The sequence below is a fragment of the Osmerus eperlanus genome, chromosome 9 (genome assembly GCF_963692335.1).
Source record: "Osmerus eperlanus chromosome 9, fOsmEpe2.1, whole genome shotgun sequence".
In the NCBI taxonomy this organism is placed as follows: domain Eukaryota; kingdom Metazoa; phylum Chordata; class Actinopteri; order Osmeriformes; family Osmeridae; genus Osmerus; species Osmerus eperlanus.
Genome location: NC_085026.1, coordinates 3,062,580 through 3,079,021, shown reverse-complemented (window position 1 = coordinate 3,079,021; position 16,442 = coordinate 3,062,580). Strand labels below are relative to the sequence as shown.

General features: G+C 47.5%; 1 protein-coding gene across 4 annotated transcripts in view; it reads right to left on the bottom strand.

The window, feature by feature from the left end:
• The window catches only part of syne1b (spectrin repeat containing, nuclear envelope 1b), a 91,626-nt gene that overhangs the window by 23,377 nt on the left and 51,807 nt on the right, over positions 1-16,442 (bottom strand). For all 4 annotated transcript variants that reach the window (XM_062469363.1, XM_062469360.1, XM_062469361.1 and 1 more), the window contains 29 exons: positions 16,011-16,155; positions 15,489-15,707; positions 14,982-15,250; positions 13,947-14,112; positions 13,459-13,614; positions 13,163-13,315; positions 12,816-12,998; positions 12,176-12,313; positions 11,401-11,586; positions 9,737-9,859; positions 9,287-9,469; positions 9,051-9,194; positions 8,642-8,833; positions 8,336-8,470; positions 8,013-8,132; positions 7,592-7,753; positions 7,165-7,347; positions 6,782-6,955; positions 5,491-5,688; positions 4,353-4,484; positions 3,899-3,999; positions 3,527-3,680; positions 3,003-3,134; positions 2,157-2,318; positions 1,683-1,898; positions 1,379-1,480; positions 1,049-1,168; positions 637-837; positions 170-343 (listed from right to left, as the gene is read on the bottom strand). In XM_062469363.1, coding sequence (XP_062325347.1) covers positions 170-343; positions 637-837; positions 1,049-1,168; positions 1,379-1,480; positions 1,683-1,898; positions 2,157-2,318; positions 3,003-3,134; positions 3,527-3,680; positions 3,899-3,999; positions 4,353-4,484; positions 5,491-5,688; positions 6,782-6,955; positions 7,165-7,347; positions 7,592-7,753; positions 8,013-8,132; positions 8,336-8,470; positions 8,642-8,833; positions 9,051-9,194; positions 9,287-9,469; positions 9,737-9,859; positions 11,401-11,586; positions 12,176-12,313; positions 12,816-12,998; positions 13,163-13,315; positions 13,459-13,614; positions 13,947-14,112; positions 14,982-15,250; positions 15,489-15,707; positions 16,011-16,155 — 4,723 coding nt within the window. The remainder of the gene's footprint in view (positions 1-169; positions 344-636; positions 838-1,048; positions 1,169-1,378; positions 1,481-1,682; positions 1,899-2,156; positions 2,319-3,002; positions 3,135-3,526; positions 3,681-3,898; positions 4,000-4,352; positions 4,485-5,490; positions 5,689-6,781; positions 6,956-7,164; positions 7,348-7,591; positions 7,754-8,012; positions 8,133-8,335; positions 8,471-8,641; positions 8,834-9,050; positions 9,195-9,286; positions 9,470-9,736; positions 9,860-11,400; positions 11,587-12,175; positions 12,314-12,815; positions 12,999-13,162; positions 13,316-13,458; positions 13,615-13,946; positions 14,113-14,981; positions 15,251-15,488; positions 15,708-16,010; positions 16,156-16,442) is intronic.

Below are 16,442 nucleotides of genomic sequence, written 5' to 3'. Positions count from 1 at the left end.
ACTGTGTCTTCTCTAATTGTTATTGTATATTATGTTTTATGACTATAATGTTATATCAATACTAATTATAACATGAGTCTTAATGGACCTGTCCACATAAACCAGACCTTAAATGACCTGTCCACATGAACTGGACCTTAAATGACCTGTCCACATGAACCAGACTCACCTCGAGGAGGTACTCCAGCCCCACGCCCCTGCGGTGGGCCTGCTTGATGATGCCCTGTGCTTGGGCCAGGGTCTCTTCCAGGGCCTGCCTCTCCCTGGGCACCACCAGGCTGCTGATCTTCCTGAAGAAGGTCTCCGTCAGGATCATGTGGGACTCCAGCCCTTGGAAGAACTCCTGGAGGACGCACATGCCTTCATGAGAAACACACTTCCTCCCCCTTCACATCAGTTTAGAATGGATAGCTTGGACCATGGAACCATGAGATACTGTTATAACTGATAACTGTTTAACAAACACTGTTCATTAATCTGTGTTGATCATGACGTACAATGCATTCACACAAAATACCGACTTTATTCAGATTTTATATTCAAACTTACTCTTAAAATGTATTACATGCATTGTTTTCCTCACCGATCTACACTATAGTATTTAGCAGTTGAATTTAGCAGTTGAAAACCCCCCACCTTGTGTTTGTCCAGGAGATTCTGAACGTCGTCCACAGAGCTGGCCACAATCCTCTGGTCGGCGGCCATCTTGTCCTGAGCGGTGTCCACCAGGTCAGCCAGGTCCTGGAGAGCCCGTTCATACTGGACCTTCAGAGCCATGTTCTGGTTCAGCCCGCTCCGCCGCGAGCCCACCGTCATCACCAGCTCCTCGTAGGCGTCCTGGAGCACACACACGCACAGACGCACACACACACGGACAAGCATGCACACACACAAAAATAAACATTCAGTCGTTCTGGTCCATTATTATTCACAAGCATAATACAGTACATCCTTTTGTACGTTATATATAGCTGCTGTAGCAACATCCATATGATACTGTGCATAGCATTGTAGTATTGTCTGTGTGTTAGATTTAGTATTGAGGTACCAGCAGCTTAAGCAGATCGTTGGTGGAGATCTGGTCTGCCTGCAGCTCTGCTCCTCTGGTTTTGAGCTCTGTTACTCGCTGTTCAAAGTCTCTCAAATTGTCCTCGGCTTCACCAATCACCTGCCAGGAAGAACAATACTGGTCAACATCCAAGACATTCATTGCTGCTCTTTTAATAGACATAGTTTTAAATATTAAGATATAGTAAGATATAACATTACAGATCGAATCTCGACTTCTGCCAAAGACGTCTGCTTTGCTTGGTGAAAAGATCGGAAGATTCCAGAAACATCTAACAGTTCAGCTGTACCCAGCTCCAGGAACTCTCACCTCTAGTTGTTGAGAGGCAGGTTTGTCCATGGCTTCAGCCAGCATCTGGATAATCTGGCACTTGGTCTCAGTGAGAGCAGAGAAGAGTAGATTCATATCCGTCTGACAACACAAAGAGCCACCAAGGGAGGACCCAGTTGATATAAAATGGCACCAGTTCACAAAGTACCATTCACAAACCGGTTAACCGATGAATCAAACATACCACTCAACTTGCTCTACTCATGCACCAAAGGATATATACGGCAACCACCATGAACGACTAGTGTGAAGCGTTGAAATGTTCCTTGTGTGTACGCCTCACCTGATAGGCTGTGAGTTCCTGCATCCTGGCCCTCATGTGTTGGCAGCGCCCGCCCAGAACAGAGTCCAGAGCGGCCAGTCTGTCTGCCAGGCAGTCCAGGACGTCCTCCAGCAGAACCTGGTCCTCCCCAGCCAGCCCCGCCCCAGCACACCCGCCCAGGAGACCCCGGCTGAGGCTCACATCCCCGGTTACCTCACCCACATCCTTCCCCAGCATCTGGAGAAAAACAGTAGACTAAAGTCTCAAACATGTACCTTGTCTGCCACTACAGAAGCAATGTTTAGTCAGTGTTAAGGTGAGTATTGGACATCATTTTGCAGAGTTGAATGAAGACAGTATTGAATTAAAACAGTGTTCACTGTTCGTTAACACTATTATCAATGACTCTTTCTCGCGCTGAGAACATCTATGTGTGTGCTGGAGTGTTTTCTCTCTGTGTCCATCTGTTGGGGTTTTAACGATGAGTCCTCGTACCTCCTGGTTCAGCAGCTGGGTTTCTGCGTTCTCCGCCAGGAGCACAGAACCCGAGAAGAGCGTGTTCTCCACCTGGTCCAGCCAGGAGGACGTAGCAGACACAGCGGCATACAGCTGCTGCTCCATCTGCATCACCTGCTCCACCTGAGCCCCAGATCCAGCCTGGGGACAGCAGGAGGACAGAGTCCATACTCAGGTCAACATGTAGTCAAGTCAACATGTAGTCAAGTTAATATGTAGTCAAGTCAACAAGTAGTCAAGTCAACATGTAGTCAAGTTAATATGTAGTCAAGTCAACAAGTAGTCAAGTCAACATGTAGTCAAGTCAACATGTAGTCAAGTTAACATGTAGTCAAGTCAACATGTAGTCAAGTTAACATGCAGTCATGTCAACAAGTAGTCAAGTCAACATGTAGTCAAGTTAATATGTAGTCAAGTCAACAAGTAGTCAAGTCAACATGTAGTCAAGTCAACATGTAGTCAAGTTAACATGTAGTCAAGTCAACATGTAGTCAAGTTAACATGCAGTCATGTCAACAAGTAGTCATGACAACAAGTAGTCAAGTTAACATGCAGACATGTCAATACGTGGTCAAGTCAACACAAAGTACGAATGCAAACTGAGAGTGTGGTAAGAGTACCAAGTAATATAGATGTTCTTTACAGTATACTGCATTTATTACAATATATACAGTATATTATATTGTATATTATATAGCAATTTATATTAGCAGCTAGTTTCTTAACACAATTAGGAATGATCCCATCCCAAGCTATTTTCCTCACAGCCATATTAGGGTTACTCATAAACATACAGTTAACTCTTCAGTTCAGCTGTGGTCTCACCTGGGCAGAGATATCCTCCATGGTCTGGCTGAAGACACCGTACAGAGCCTTGATGGAGGACTTGTCCTGGACTTGAGTGTCTCTCTTAAACACAGGTCCTGCTGACGTCACACGGGCTGGTCTGGAGTAAACCTGCAGCCCACCCAAAGGTCAGAGGTCAAAGATCCTCACAAAGACAAAGGAGAGTGAGGTATGAATGACTGAGTCGTGGATGAGTGAGGCGTGGATGAGTGAGGAGTGGATGAGTGAGGCGTGGATGAGTGAGGCGTGGTGAGTGAGGTGTGGTGAGTGAGGTGTGGATGAGTGAAGCGTGGATGAGTGAGGCGTGGATGAGTGAGGCGTGGATGAGTGAGGAGTGGATGAGTGAGGCGTGGATGAGTGAGGAGTGGATGAGTGAGGTGTGGATGAGTGAGGAGTGGATGAGTGAGGAGTGGATGAGTGAGGCGTGGATGAGTGAGGCGTGGATGAGTGAGGCGTGGATGAGTGAGGCGTGGATGAGTGAGGTGTGGATGAGCGGTGAGTACCGGCTGCTGGTGGTCCTGCTCCAGGGTTGTGATGAGGAGCTTCAGCTTGGTCCTCAGCTCCAGCCTCAAGCTCTCCCACCTCTGTCTCATCTGCTCCTGGGCCGCCTGACTCTCTCTCTGCTGCAGCACCTCTGGAGAGAAGGGCTCCGCCATGCTGGACACAGAACCACCACAGCAAACACAAACTAAGGGTCACATTCATAAAGCTTGTACCAGAAATGTTGTCCAAGGATGTCCAAGGATATTAGCACAGAGATACAACATTAAATAGCAGTAATGATATATCAGTAAAAATTCCAAATACAGCAATAACAAATGGCAAATAAAAATATAAAGTGCTGGTGAGTCTGAATTTATGTGAAGGAGCCGTACCTGATGCTGCTGGGTGAGGCCTGTTGGATCAGGATCTCCTCTCCTCTGCTGGCCACGGACTGCAGCAGCCTCTTTTGCTCCGCCAGCTGCTCCTCCAGCTCCTGAACACCCCAAAACAAATGCACCCCAGGATTCAGTCAGTCCAAAGCAACAGGTTGGTACTTAGGTTCAGGTTAAGACTTCAGGCCTGTGGTATTTTGTCAGTGTCTACTAAATGAATCCAATAAAAAAGGTACAGTGCTGTGCAATCGTTTTAGGCACCCAATGATTTTTTCACCCAATGAATATCGTCTTGAATATATATATTTTTGTCTTCAGTAATTTGTGCTGCAGTGAAAGCAGTGAAAGCATTTTTATTAATTTTTTTGCTTGAGGGTTTTCCCAAAGCAATTGAGACTGATAAGCCATTCTGTGTAATAGTCAGTGTCATAACATATGTGCTATGGAGCAGTACCCTGTGTCTCTGGAGGCTGTCCTGGTGCTGCTGGGAGCGGGTGGAGCGAGCCTGGGCCAGCCAGTCCTGCACACTGGAGCTCTGGGACAGGCTGGAGTCAGACTCACTGTCATCCTGGTCCTGCATGGAGCCCTGGAGGGGAGGAGGAGGGTGGGACAGATAGGGTTCATCAGTGAAAGGTTCAAGGATGGCTACTTCCTAGGTGTGCCATTTGGATGTACTTTAGAAGGATGTGTGAGTGTGTGTTATGAGTGTGTGTCTCATCTGTATGAATATATTTCACACATAAATAATCCAGAGACTGTTTAGAACAGTGGTCTTCGACCCTGGTCCTCAGGGCCCACTGTCCTCCATGCTTTAGACACACACCTGATTCAAATGAATGGTCTTTTCAGGCTTCTGTTGAGCTAGATAACAACCCATTAATTTGAACCAGGTGTGTTGGAGCAGGAAAACATCTAAAAAATACAGGACAGGGGGTCCCTGAGGACCAGATTTGAGAACCACTGGTTTAAAATATGTAGGTGGTAAGGTTTGTCATCTTGATACATTTTTATATTTTCACCATGTGTGGTTTGCAACTGAGATTTCATCTCTACCCATGAATCACCCTCAGTAATTAACTCAACTTCATCAGAAACTATCAGAACCCTATTCAACCCAAAGCACCACACACTCAAAGGCGAACACATAGAGCCCGAGGTTCCCGATTGGTTGCCGCTCTGATTTGACTAATCAAATCCCTTGGTTCAGCTAGTGTAGAGTGAGAAGGGACACACAGACAAGACTGCATGACGGAGGCTCACAAAGGACATCACATGCGTCGTCAGCGAGTCCTTCACTTCTTCCCATGCTAGCGTGGCCTGAAGGACAGGGTCTGTAGCTGTTACACTGTACATACAGTACGTTTGCCAGACTACAATACCAATGTCATGTTTGGCTAGGATAAGTGTTTTTTGTTTGTTTGAACTTTTACTCTGAAATAAAAGTACACATCCTGTAGCTTATTCCATTGCATTCAAGAGAGGCCTGAGTGTTTAATATAAATATATTTTTGTATGTGAAAGGGGTTCCTTTCAGTATTTTTTACTGTATTTATAGTACTGTAGCAGTGTTGATGTTGTTGTTGAAGTGTTACCTGGATGTTGATCTGTTTGTCCTGCAGCATCCTCTGCAGCTCCAGGAGGCTCCCCTTTAACGTGCGTAGCTTCCTGGCGAGCTGCTCAGCCTCCTGCCTGCCCCCCGGCCCCGCCTGGCCCTCCAGGAGCAGCCCCTCGCTGTGCATGGACAGCTCGGCCAGGGCCAGCACCTTCTGCTCAATCTCCATCAGCATGTTCTGCAGCAGCAGCAGGAGAGAGGCCAGCTCAAACATGATGTCGTCCACCCACACCTCCTTCTCACCAGACCACCACGCCCCCTCCGCCAGGGCAAGGTCAGCGACCAAGGGGCCCAGGGTCTGTGCCGACCCCCTGGGCTGCAGCTCTTCCTGGGCCTGCTGTCATGGTCGAGAAGCCTCTCTCCTGGCCCCACCTCCAGCGCAACACATTATCCCTAATCCTTCATGTCCCATGTTCCGCATGCATGCCCCTGTCCAGATCAAAGGTGCAAATAACACCCCCTACACCAACACCCGCTCCAAGTTTGACACACGGTCTGCCAGATAAACCCCCAAGTCTTAGCATACAGGCTTCACAGCCAACGCTCCCAGGATTGTATCACAGCACGAACGTCGTTCCTCCACCAGGTCAGATAAGAGCCATACGCTGTGATCAGTTCCGTCACCCAGGTACCTCCCCCTCCCAGCGCTCCACCTCCAAACCTTGCCCTCAAGCCCCGCCCCTCCGGTCACATGGGGTTATTTCCTGTTTGGGTATTCCACCAGGCCGCCCCTCCACCCCCTCCTCCCCCACCAATCCCTGCAGCGGGATCTGCTAATCGCCTCAGGGACACTGCCACTGATGAGGCTGCCCACAGCAGGCAAGGGCTGACATCTGCATAATCTGCTTAAGACCAGTGCTTCAGCCGCTTAGGACCGGCAACCGTCTGAACGCACTCCTAACTCTGCTAATACGCTTGTTTACGACCCACCGCCAACCCCAGCCCCCCTGCTCCACCACCCTTCTCCATCTCACTCTACCTCCACACCCCAACCCCCTCCAACTATCCATATGAGAGGGTGATGAAACATAGTGGATTAAATGGGAGCTAAATATTACAATTTCTAAGGCTAATAACTAGGTAGACTTGACGGCATATGTATGAACAACAAATAATCCAAAAATTATTTCTTAAATATTGATAAGAAGCATACACTGATGTTCAAATAAAGATATTAAATTATTACTTAATTATTAACCAATAATAAATTCAGAATAGTTTAATAAGGAATAATATAATGCGACCAAGCAGCCAGTAGGGGGTGCTCTAACCTGGCAGTCTACCAGCTGTTCGTCCAGGTCCTCGTCCTGCGGGCCGGGCTCCAGGATGGGGCCGAGGGAGAAGCGAGCATCGCTCAGCCACTGGTCCAGCTCGTCGGCCTGGCTCAGGTAGCGCTGCAGGGCCTCCTCTCGGCGCTGCTTTTCCAGACGGTCGCTCACACGCTCCTGAACATGCCGGATAAATCGTTCTAATTTCTACCTGTTACAATACTTTTTTTAGACGTTGAAGAGTAATGGTGGACTGACTGGTGCCACTGAGAGAACGGCTTGGGAAGAGTATGGTTGCTACTTGTCACTATTTTATAGACACAGCAGGGTTGGAGTGTTAACCTACAGGAAGGATTGGAGACCACCAGACCCCAATCCAGCATTACCTCCAGCAGCTGCCTCCTCCCTGTGGCCTTCATGTGGATGGTGGCCATCCTCTCGGCCAGGACTGTGAGAGAGGACTGCATGGCAAGCCCCTCAGCCGGGTCCACGGCGTCCAGCTCGTCTGCGAAGCTGGACTGCAGCCTGTTGATCTCCTCCTGGAGCCTGTGGATGTCCCCCAGCATGGCCTGGCGGACACAAGCACTGTCAGGAGCGTGAAGCTCGGCCGATCACTTGTCAAGGCCATGGTCAATTTTAGGGCCCCGCGTTTTTTTATCAATGGAGGTTTTAACATCCTCTCCTTTTTCTCACTGCATTGTGTGACCAAGATCAACGAATGCCAACTAGCACTAGAGCCTAACTCGTTCTAGGCTGATTATCAGTGACAACCCAGCACGTGAAGGCTCTGAGGCCACTGCCTTTCTGCCTCACCCAATGGTCGTCCATGTGGCCGTGGGGGATGGTGTCGCCCTGCAGCGGTAGGCTGAGCCTGGCCTCCAGGCTCTCCATCTGGGAGGAGATGGACTGCAGGGAGCCCTGGTAGCGCTGCTGCTTCTCCAGGGCCTCGTACAGGGTCCGCTGCTTCTCACTGATCTGGAGAGACATGGACGAGACGATCACCAGTATTAATTAACGCCATGAGGTTCGTTTAGCGTCCAAATACTGCATACAGTAAGCGCAGCAGACAATTAAGGGCAATAGTTTTATGCTGGGTGTGACAGATCAGTGATTCCAGTCTGCTATATAAATAGCTTTCCAGTTGTCCTTCGTGGCGTGTTAAATACACTGCGTCAGGAACGGTGTAGTTCGTCTGAGACAGCTTGAGGTCCGAGCACAGAGGTAGGTAGCTCACCACATTCTTCAGGGTCTCCCAGGAGCGCTGGAGGTCATCTAGGTTGGCCACGGACTCAAACGTCGGGTCGTACAACTCCTGAATGGGAGCTCTTGTCAGGGTGGCTCTCCCCGTGCCCATCTAAAACAGGCAGAGACAAGTGAGCAATGGACCTCCACAGGATGCAGTGAGTGTAGACTGTTTTTGCATGTCAATGTTAGGAGCAATGCGCAAAGATAAGTAAGGGTTTATTTTGATTATTGTGCCCATGTGGATTTGATAGCACTCATGCTGTCAGTAGATTAGAGTCAGGGGAGGGAAGGAGAGTGCCCAGAAGGTCATACCTTGCTTAGCGAAGTGTCAGTACTAGCCATGGGGGAGCGACAGGTGGGAGGAGAGGAGACCTCGCTGCTGGCCCCCTCCTCCCCAGACTCCTCAGTCACAGGGGACAGAAGAGTGTGACAGCGGCCAGCAGTCATCTGACAAACCCATGGGTCAGGGTTAGGGTAAACCCATGCCACAGCAAGTTAGACAGGAAACAGAAGCAAAGGAACCCATATTCATTGATAACCCATTCGTACAAAATCACATACACATTTGGGGGGTTATTCACAAAACAAGCATGCTGTAGTACACAGGCGGGCTCTCACCATGACAGAGGGGCCGGATTGTTTCCTGGAGGTTTGTTCTCCATCCGTCTCCTCCAGCCCCTCGGAGAGCCCCTCGGCGTCGCTCACCGCCAGCAGCGTGGTGGCGTGTTTGGCCTTCACAGCCAGCATCTTACACTTGGAGTTCAGGGCGGCTATCTGCTCCTGGTATCCTTTGATCTTCTGGGCCAACTCCTGATCCAAAGAACGCCCCCAAGACAGCCAGAAGACCAAGCCAATGAGTTCAGTTTCAAAGAACTGTAGTTATATGTGACTACCACATAGAGAATGTAGGAAAGAATGACTTCACTTTTTCATAATCTTCATCTATGCTAGCTGTGCTATGTCTGTGCTTTGCTAACTGTTCTGTGCTATACTTGTGCTACGGTGGACTGTTCTGTGCTGACAGCACCTCATGGTGGAGGATCTGGGCCTGCAGCTCCTGGATGTTGCTGGTGGGGATGGGCCGGTCCTGGATGACCCTGTGGGCGTCCTCAATCAGCCCCTGCAGGTGCCTCACTTCCTGTTCATACTGCTCGTACTGCACCACCGCTTCCTGGACACCAGACAACCAACCAATCACGTCATCGGATGAGCTTATGTAGCGAATTGCAGCATGACGTGTTGACACAAAGGGGCGCCCCCTACCTGTAGGATGTTGCACTGCTGTATGGCGACGTGCTGCAGCTGGCTGGCCTCCTGCTGCAGGCCAAGCGCCGTGCGACAGATGGCCAGGTTTGGCATCACCTCCTCTGGGATGCGCAGGGCACTCTGGCACAGCTGCACCGCCTGCACCTGCTGCTTGAAGCTCTCCATCTCTGACAGCAGGCGCTGGGAAACAAAGAGGGACATTTACGCTCTGGACCAGCATAATAATTCACTGGTTGATGCTTTAAATCAGGTTAGTTATAACTAAGATTTGATTTGAGATTTGAGCAGGAACCTACCAGAAGGTAGCTCACCAGATTGAGAGTTATTATTATACCTTCATATTTTATCTTACAGGGATGAAGTTCAGGATGTTACCTTCTCCACAGCTAGCAACATGTGTGCAATACAGATGCAAACTGTGTTTCTTCCAGGTGATGGTGACGTTACCTGTCTCTGGGCCAGCTGCTCTCTCAGGCTCTGCCTGGCCAGCTCAGGGGAGGTCAGGGTGGCCTGGACCTGGTCCAGAGCCACATGCAAGGCCTTCACCTCGTACTCCAGAGCCTCCATGCTCTGAGGAAATAGCACACATCGACGACTTATCAGACCTGACTTCTCAGGGTATTCATATGTCAGGTGAAGGATACAAACTCATCTAAACAGCACTCCTTTAAATGTTTTTTTCAAAATATTATGGTCAGTAGTTTAACTGATAGGCATATCAAATTATTACAGTTTTTCTCGATTGCTAACACACAAAAATGGTATGTGTAAGCCATCCCCACAAAACCATTTTGCCAAATCCCAGCAGAAAGACCATGTACCCCAGTCTTTAAACACAATTTACCATTTTTGACACATTTCTCAGGTTCATTCACACTTCTTTGCAAAAGTCTAAACACACCTCTTACTTTAAGACACAATTATCACCATTATGTCATTCAGAAAACACTGCCATTTGATAAGTAAACCCAAAACAGCGCAATTCAAACACCCTTAACAACCAATTATTCATGTGTAAGCACTAACAAGCAAATATACTCAACAAGCAATCAGGGGTTTGGAATGAATACAAAGGTAAGCTCATCTGTACTTTGAAATCATGGATGCAAATATCAGAAGAAAATGAATACTTGTCCAAATGAGAGGAGGTGGACAAGGGAGAGGAAGAGGCAGAGGAAGAGGAAGAAGAACAACAATCTCAAATGAGATCCATGCCACACTATGACAGAAATCCCTATGACAGAACAACCTTCTCCAAGCCATGGAGGAAGTTTGTGGGGACATTGCTCTTGAGTCTTGTCATGGATGGCTCAGGCATTCAGGGTCATTTTCCCTGCTGTTTGGCTAGAGAAAACATTGCCTGTGATGTTGAGGAAAATCTCTGGCCTGACCCTGGTCAGAGATAGGATGCTGACCCACAATGAACAGTACTGTACTCAAGCTCTGTTACCCAGGTAAACATTATTTGTTTATTTCCTTGTTTTCTTAGCCTTTGTTCCCCAAATTACAATTTACAGCAATACATTTGTGTTGTTGACTAACAGTACTACTATTTGTATACTGTGACCACTACAGTAACAATAGCTCAAAATGCAATTGCTGTATAATGTAAATAGAAAATAAACAGCCTGTAAGAAGGACAATTGCAGTAATTGTGAGTTTTATGACATCATGTCAAACTCATGAGGTGGAACATATCTAAAATTCAGGGACACGTTATAGTCAATGGTTCTTGAAAAGCTTTTTATAATAGTGTTTTCAATTCCTCCCAGCAGTGTCTAAAAGGTATTCAGAAGGTTGAATTTATTTGAGGGCTTTGTGTGTATTTTGAATGCAAAGTTAGGTTTATATGACAGATAATATGGTTTTGACTACTGTGTTTGATTTTGGGTCAAAAGCCAAGGGTTTGGCCAAAACAGTGTAAGTATGAAGATGTGTGTTTAGAGTTTGGAGAAAACACAGTACACATTCAAGAAATGTGTCTTAGCAATTGAGAAAAACTGTAAAACCAACAACTAAAGTTAATACAAAAAGTCTGAGAGTGAATGAATAAATGTGTGTAGCCTGAGAACTGATGAATCAAAGCCGTGTTCATCACGCTTCCTCTGTACCTCTGCAGCGTCCTCCAGGCTCTGCAGGCGAGTTCTGACGTTCTGCTGCAGCTCCTCCGTCTGACGGCTGAGGTCACACACCTGCTGGCTCATGGCCTCCACCTGCAGCACCTCCGACAGCAGCTCCACCTTCTCCCCCATGTTCTGCAGGTCTCCGTGGAGTTCCCGGGACTCTCTCAGCACAGACTGCAGGACAGGAGGGAGACAGCTGCTTACGGCAGGACAACAGTCTCACAGCAGGACTTCAAGTCTCACAGGGGAACAACTGTCTTACAGCAGAACAGTCTTAGAGCAGAACAGTCTTACAGCAGAACTGTCTTACAGCAGAACAGTCTTACAGCAGAACAGTCTTACAGCAGAACTGTCTTACAGGAAAACTGTCTTACAGCAGAAGTGTCTTACAGCAGAACTGTCTTACAGCAGAACAGTCTTACAGCAGAAAAGTCTTACAGCAGAACAGTCTTACAGGACAACTGTCTTACAGCAGAACAGTCTTACAGCAGAACAGTCTTACAGGACAACTGTCTTACAGCAGAACTGTCTTACAGCAGAACAGTCTTACAGGACAACTGTCTTACAGCAGAATAGTCTTACAGCAGAACAGTCTTAAAGCAAAACAGTCTTAGAGGATGTCAGTCTCACAGGGGGACAACAGCTTTACAGCAGAACAACAATCTTACAGCAGAACAGTCTTACAGCAGGACACCAGGCACTGTATCTTAAATTGAGGGTATTTAACTTCCTAGCACCCTGTCTGGTTGGAGGTCCTACCCACCTGGTACATCCGTATCTGTTCCTGCAGGTGAGCTGAGGAGTTCCAGATGATGTTGGCTCTGGCCAGGCTCCTGGCCTTCTCTGACCACCTTACGATGAACTCCAGCATCTCATTGTACTCGTCTAAATGGGCCCCAGCCTGCAGAGCAGAGATAAGGAAGGAGGCGTGGGACCACAGACCAGCAAAACAGCACTAACAACCAACTATACAATGTGATTCACGGGTGATGCAGTATAAATAGCACCTTTTGTATCATCACAATGGCAACACCAACAGTCCACCAGAGAGTAAGCTTTAGGGCTATAAGCCTCATTGTAAGGATGACAAGTCTGTCAACAACACGGTCATCTGTATTTTCTGACATTTCTGATGTTAGATTCTGACGGTCATTAACATTTCTGATGTTAGATTCTGACGGTCATTAACTTTTCTGATGTTAGATTCTGACGGTCATTAACATTTCTTATGTTAGTTTCTGACGGTCATGAACGTTTCTGATGTTAGATTCTGACAGTCATTAACTTTTCTGATGTTAGATTCTGACGGTCATTAACCCTTCTGATGTTAGATTCTGACGGTCATTAACATTGCTGATGTTAGATTCTGACGGTCATTAACATTGCTGATGTTAGATTATGACCTTTTTGAGCCAGCTGGTACGGCACTCCGCTAGCCTGGCAGTGTGGTGATGGATGTCACGCAGCTTGGAGATGGCGTCACTCAGCTGCTTAGCCAGAAAGGGATTCCTTCGGCCAAACTCCTCAACGGCACTGTCCAGTTCTGAGAGGGTCCGACCACAGCTGTCCAGGTCCGAACACAGACTCTGAGGAGGAGGTTAGAAGCGTTTAGAAGCATTTCAGCAACGCTGTGGATAAAAGGGTCTGCTGAGGGAATTGAAATGCTGAAAGTAATTGTTTTATAACCTGACAAAGCTCAACAGACGGGAGACAGAAAATAACTGCTTGTCCCCTATCAGTTCCAACCCACCTTGGTCTCGTCTCTGGCATGATCAACATCGGTAGCTTTTTCTTGGAGCTGGCTGGAAATGCCCTTAAGTTTCTCTGAGACGTCATGGATCCTAGAGCTGAAGTCCTCCTTTATATCTCTGGTCTTCTGAATCTCTCTCTCTTTGGATAGAACCTTAGGCATGTGCACACACACATCAACTTGCAATCATATTTTAAAATCCTTACTTCACATTCAAGATTCTATGTACTTTGTTAGCTAAATGTTCACTAAATTAATCGTGTGAGTGTTGGCGTGGTCCCAGAGAGGCAGCCTACCTGGTCCTCGATGGCGCCCAGAGCCAGGGAGACCTCGGCCAGCTGCATGGAGATCTCCGAGGGCAGGATGGTGAACAGGTCTAGGTACTTGCTCTGCTGCTGCTCGGCAATCTTGTCGACATTCTGACGATAGTGGATCACGTCGCCGTGCACAACCTGTAAACAACACAGACTATTAATGTAGACTGTATATTCTATTGTATGATTGTATATTACAGTATGTTATCATACTAAATGAATCGTGTAAAAAGAGTGTAAAACATTGTGTAAAAAGAATTGTGTAAAAATCGTGTAAAAAAAAAAAGAAGGTACTTTTGTATAATAGATTACTGTTATAGACTACTATTATGCCTCCATATTCCTCTTCCATTCAACAACATCAACATGTTGTTGAGCCACAAGCTTCATGAGTATCAATGTATGTAAACATGGAGGTTATTGGTTATTTGCATGTGGTTATCGCTGTTTTGGCAGGGCTGGCTAATCACCTCCAGTTCCTGCAACAGGGAGTCAATGTCTGGGGTGGGGTTGAGGAGCAGCTCCCTGGTCTCCTGGATCCAGGCCTTCACCGCGCTCAGGTCCTTCTCCACCCCCTCCCTGTCCCTCAGCTCCTGGGCGGCCTGCGAGCGTCTGGTCCGGGACTGGACCAGGACGCTGTGGAGGCGACACAGGAACAAACAGGTATGTTTCGCATGAAATTGTGAACACAGTCAACAGATTTCACATACAGATTTACAGTGTCAGAAGACTGCAACACTTAACTTGATTTAACATTTTATTTCTGGTAAACTGTAATGGTGGAAATTCAAGCGGCACTGTGTAGATCTGAGTAGTCAAGAGATGTGGGTTTATTACAATTTATTTTGCTTATACAGATCATGATTTAACAAAGTACTTTGTGATCAGTCATAACGAAGGAGGTGCTAGCCACAGGTCGTTCGCCAGAGTGATACAGAACAACCCCAAAACCCTACATTATATAAACTTTAGATCAAATGGTTCCTCTGAACTCTGTGATTGGTCCGCACTGCTCAGTGACAGTGACTTCATATCAAGTTCCCACGGTTCTTTAATGTGGCCTCTCTCCCCAAACCAGTAGATAGTAAAACCACAGGAGTTCAGCAGTCAAATGGTCAACTGTCCTTTGTGTGGGCCACTTCAAACAAGTCTACAGGAAGGGTCAGAGCAGCAGATCACAATAACAATACAGTTGAATCCACATTGTCTCCAGACCAACTGTCTCTTCCTCCCAGGTGTCATAAACTGCAAATGGCATCTCTACCAAATGGAGTTGACTCTTAATCAACTTTAGACTTCCGTTAAAACACATTCCTCATATATGAAACACACACATTATAACTGTATTCCAAAATTTCCACGACATAAACTTTATAAGGTGAGAACACAACATAAACATAAGCACCTTTTGGGTGCTTATTTACTTTCAAACTAAGGTGTCATTATTGCTAATGTTTGTTGAATTTCTCCAGGAGGACCTGCGTGGCCTAGGCTGTGTACAGTACCTCTCAAGTTGGTCATGCAGAGCCCTGATCTCCTGCAGGCTGGGCAGCTCGTCCTGGTCGGCGGCGGGCGAGGGCGCCTCCACATCCCTCAACAGGCTGACGGTGTACTGCCTCAGCAAGGTGAGGGAGGACAGCTCGCGCTCCGCATCCTGGCTCAGTGCCTCGTGCTGCTCCAGGACCGCCTGCAGCGCCGCCTTGGACGCCTTCTCCACCGCACAGTCCGGGACGCGGCTCCGGAGCTCGTCCGAGACCGAGCCCAGCTTCACCATCTGGCGCAGGCAGAGAGGGGAACATGCAGTGTTTACCAAACCGCTGAATTTCTATTGAAAACCTATGTGAGAAACTATACATGCAAAGTCTAGCGTATGTTTACTTATTCCAGTCTTTATTTTAGTGTTTGGATATTTGAAGGGTTTATTCTTGTGCTACATTGTATGGTACTGCGTGCTATTTCTTGTGGGTTAAATGAGTCTAGACATTTTGAGTGTGTTCCCGCTTCCTGTGTACCTTCTCTCGGAAGGTCCTCCACTCCTGCGCCGTGTCCTCCAGCACCCTCTCCTGGCCGCGCGCCACGCTGCGCAGCCGGGTCCAGCGCTGCCACACCGTGGTCATGGAGCGGCTGATGGTGGCCTTGCTGGCGTCGCTCCCCACCAGCTCCAGCTGGGACGCCTGCTCCTCCAGCTCCGTCAGCTTCTCCTGGAAGCTGTTCACCATGGAGACCAGGGACTGGGGGGGGATTAGCAGGGAATGAGAATTACTGTACCTACAGTCCAATTGGCTTGTGTCTGACTCTGGTTTACGGTTAAGCATGGATTGCGTGAGAGAAATTTTAACTAGTTACCCAAAGTGTTATGTTATTTATTACACAAAGCATTACGACAGGCTATTAGATTAGTGAAACTTGACACTGTAAGAGGGGGGAGGGAGTACTCCAGGAGTAATGAACCAAAACTGTGACGATTATAAACGTCCACGTCTTTATCAACAGAAGTTCGACCAGAAACATGCTGCATTGGGGCCATTGAGTACCCTGTGAGTGCGCAGCCTGTCCTCTGCTTCCTGGTTGGTGGCGGCTTTAGCGGTGGAGAACTCTGTCAGCTTCTTCTCCGCCTCGTTCATCAGCTCTATGACGGTCTGCCTGGCGTCCTGGTAGGACTGCCACTGGGCCACACAGCTGAGGAAGACACAACACTGAGAACATGGCTCAACACAAACCAGTCAACATAGGCAATGATCGTGACCTGGAACCAACAGTTTTTTATTGTTTGAATTGTATGTATTGTATTTATTATCTTCCTGCCCAGGGACTGCAGATGTAACTTGGCTATATAGCTAACTCTAACACAACATTTTTTTTGTGCAAAGCCCCTGTTAACTTAACAACATGCAGCGAATTGAATGGAATAATACGTTATCACAAAGTAAAGTCTCATAATTACATGAGAATGGCAGTAATGTTTT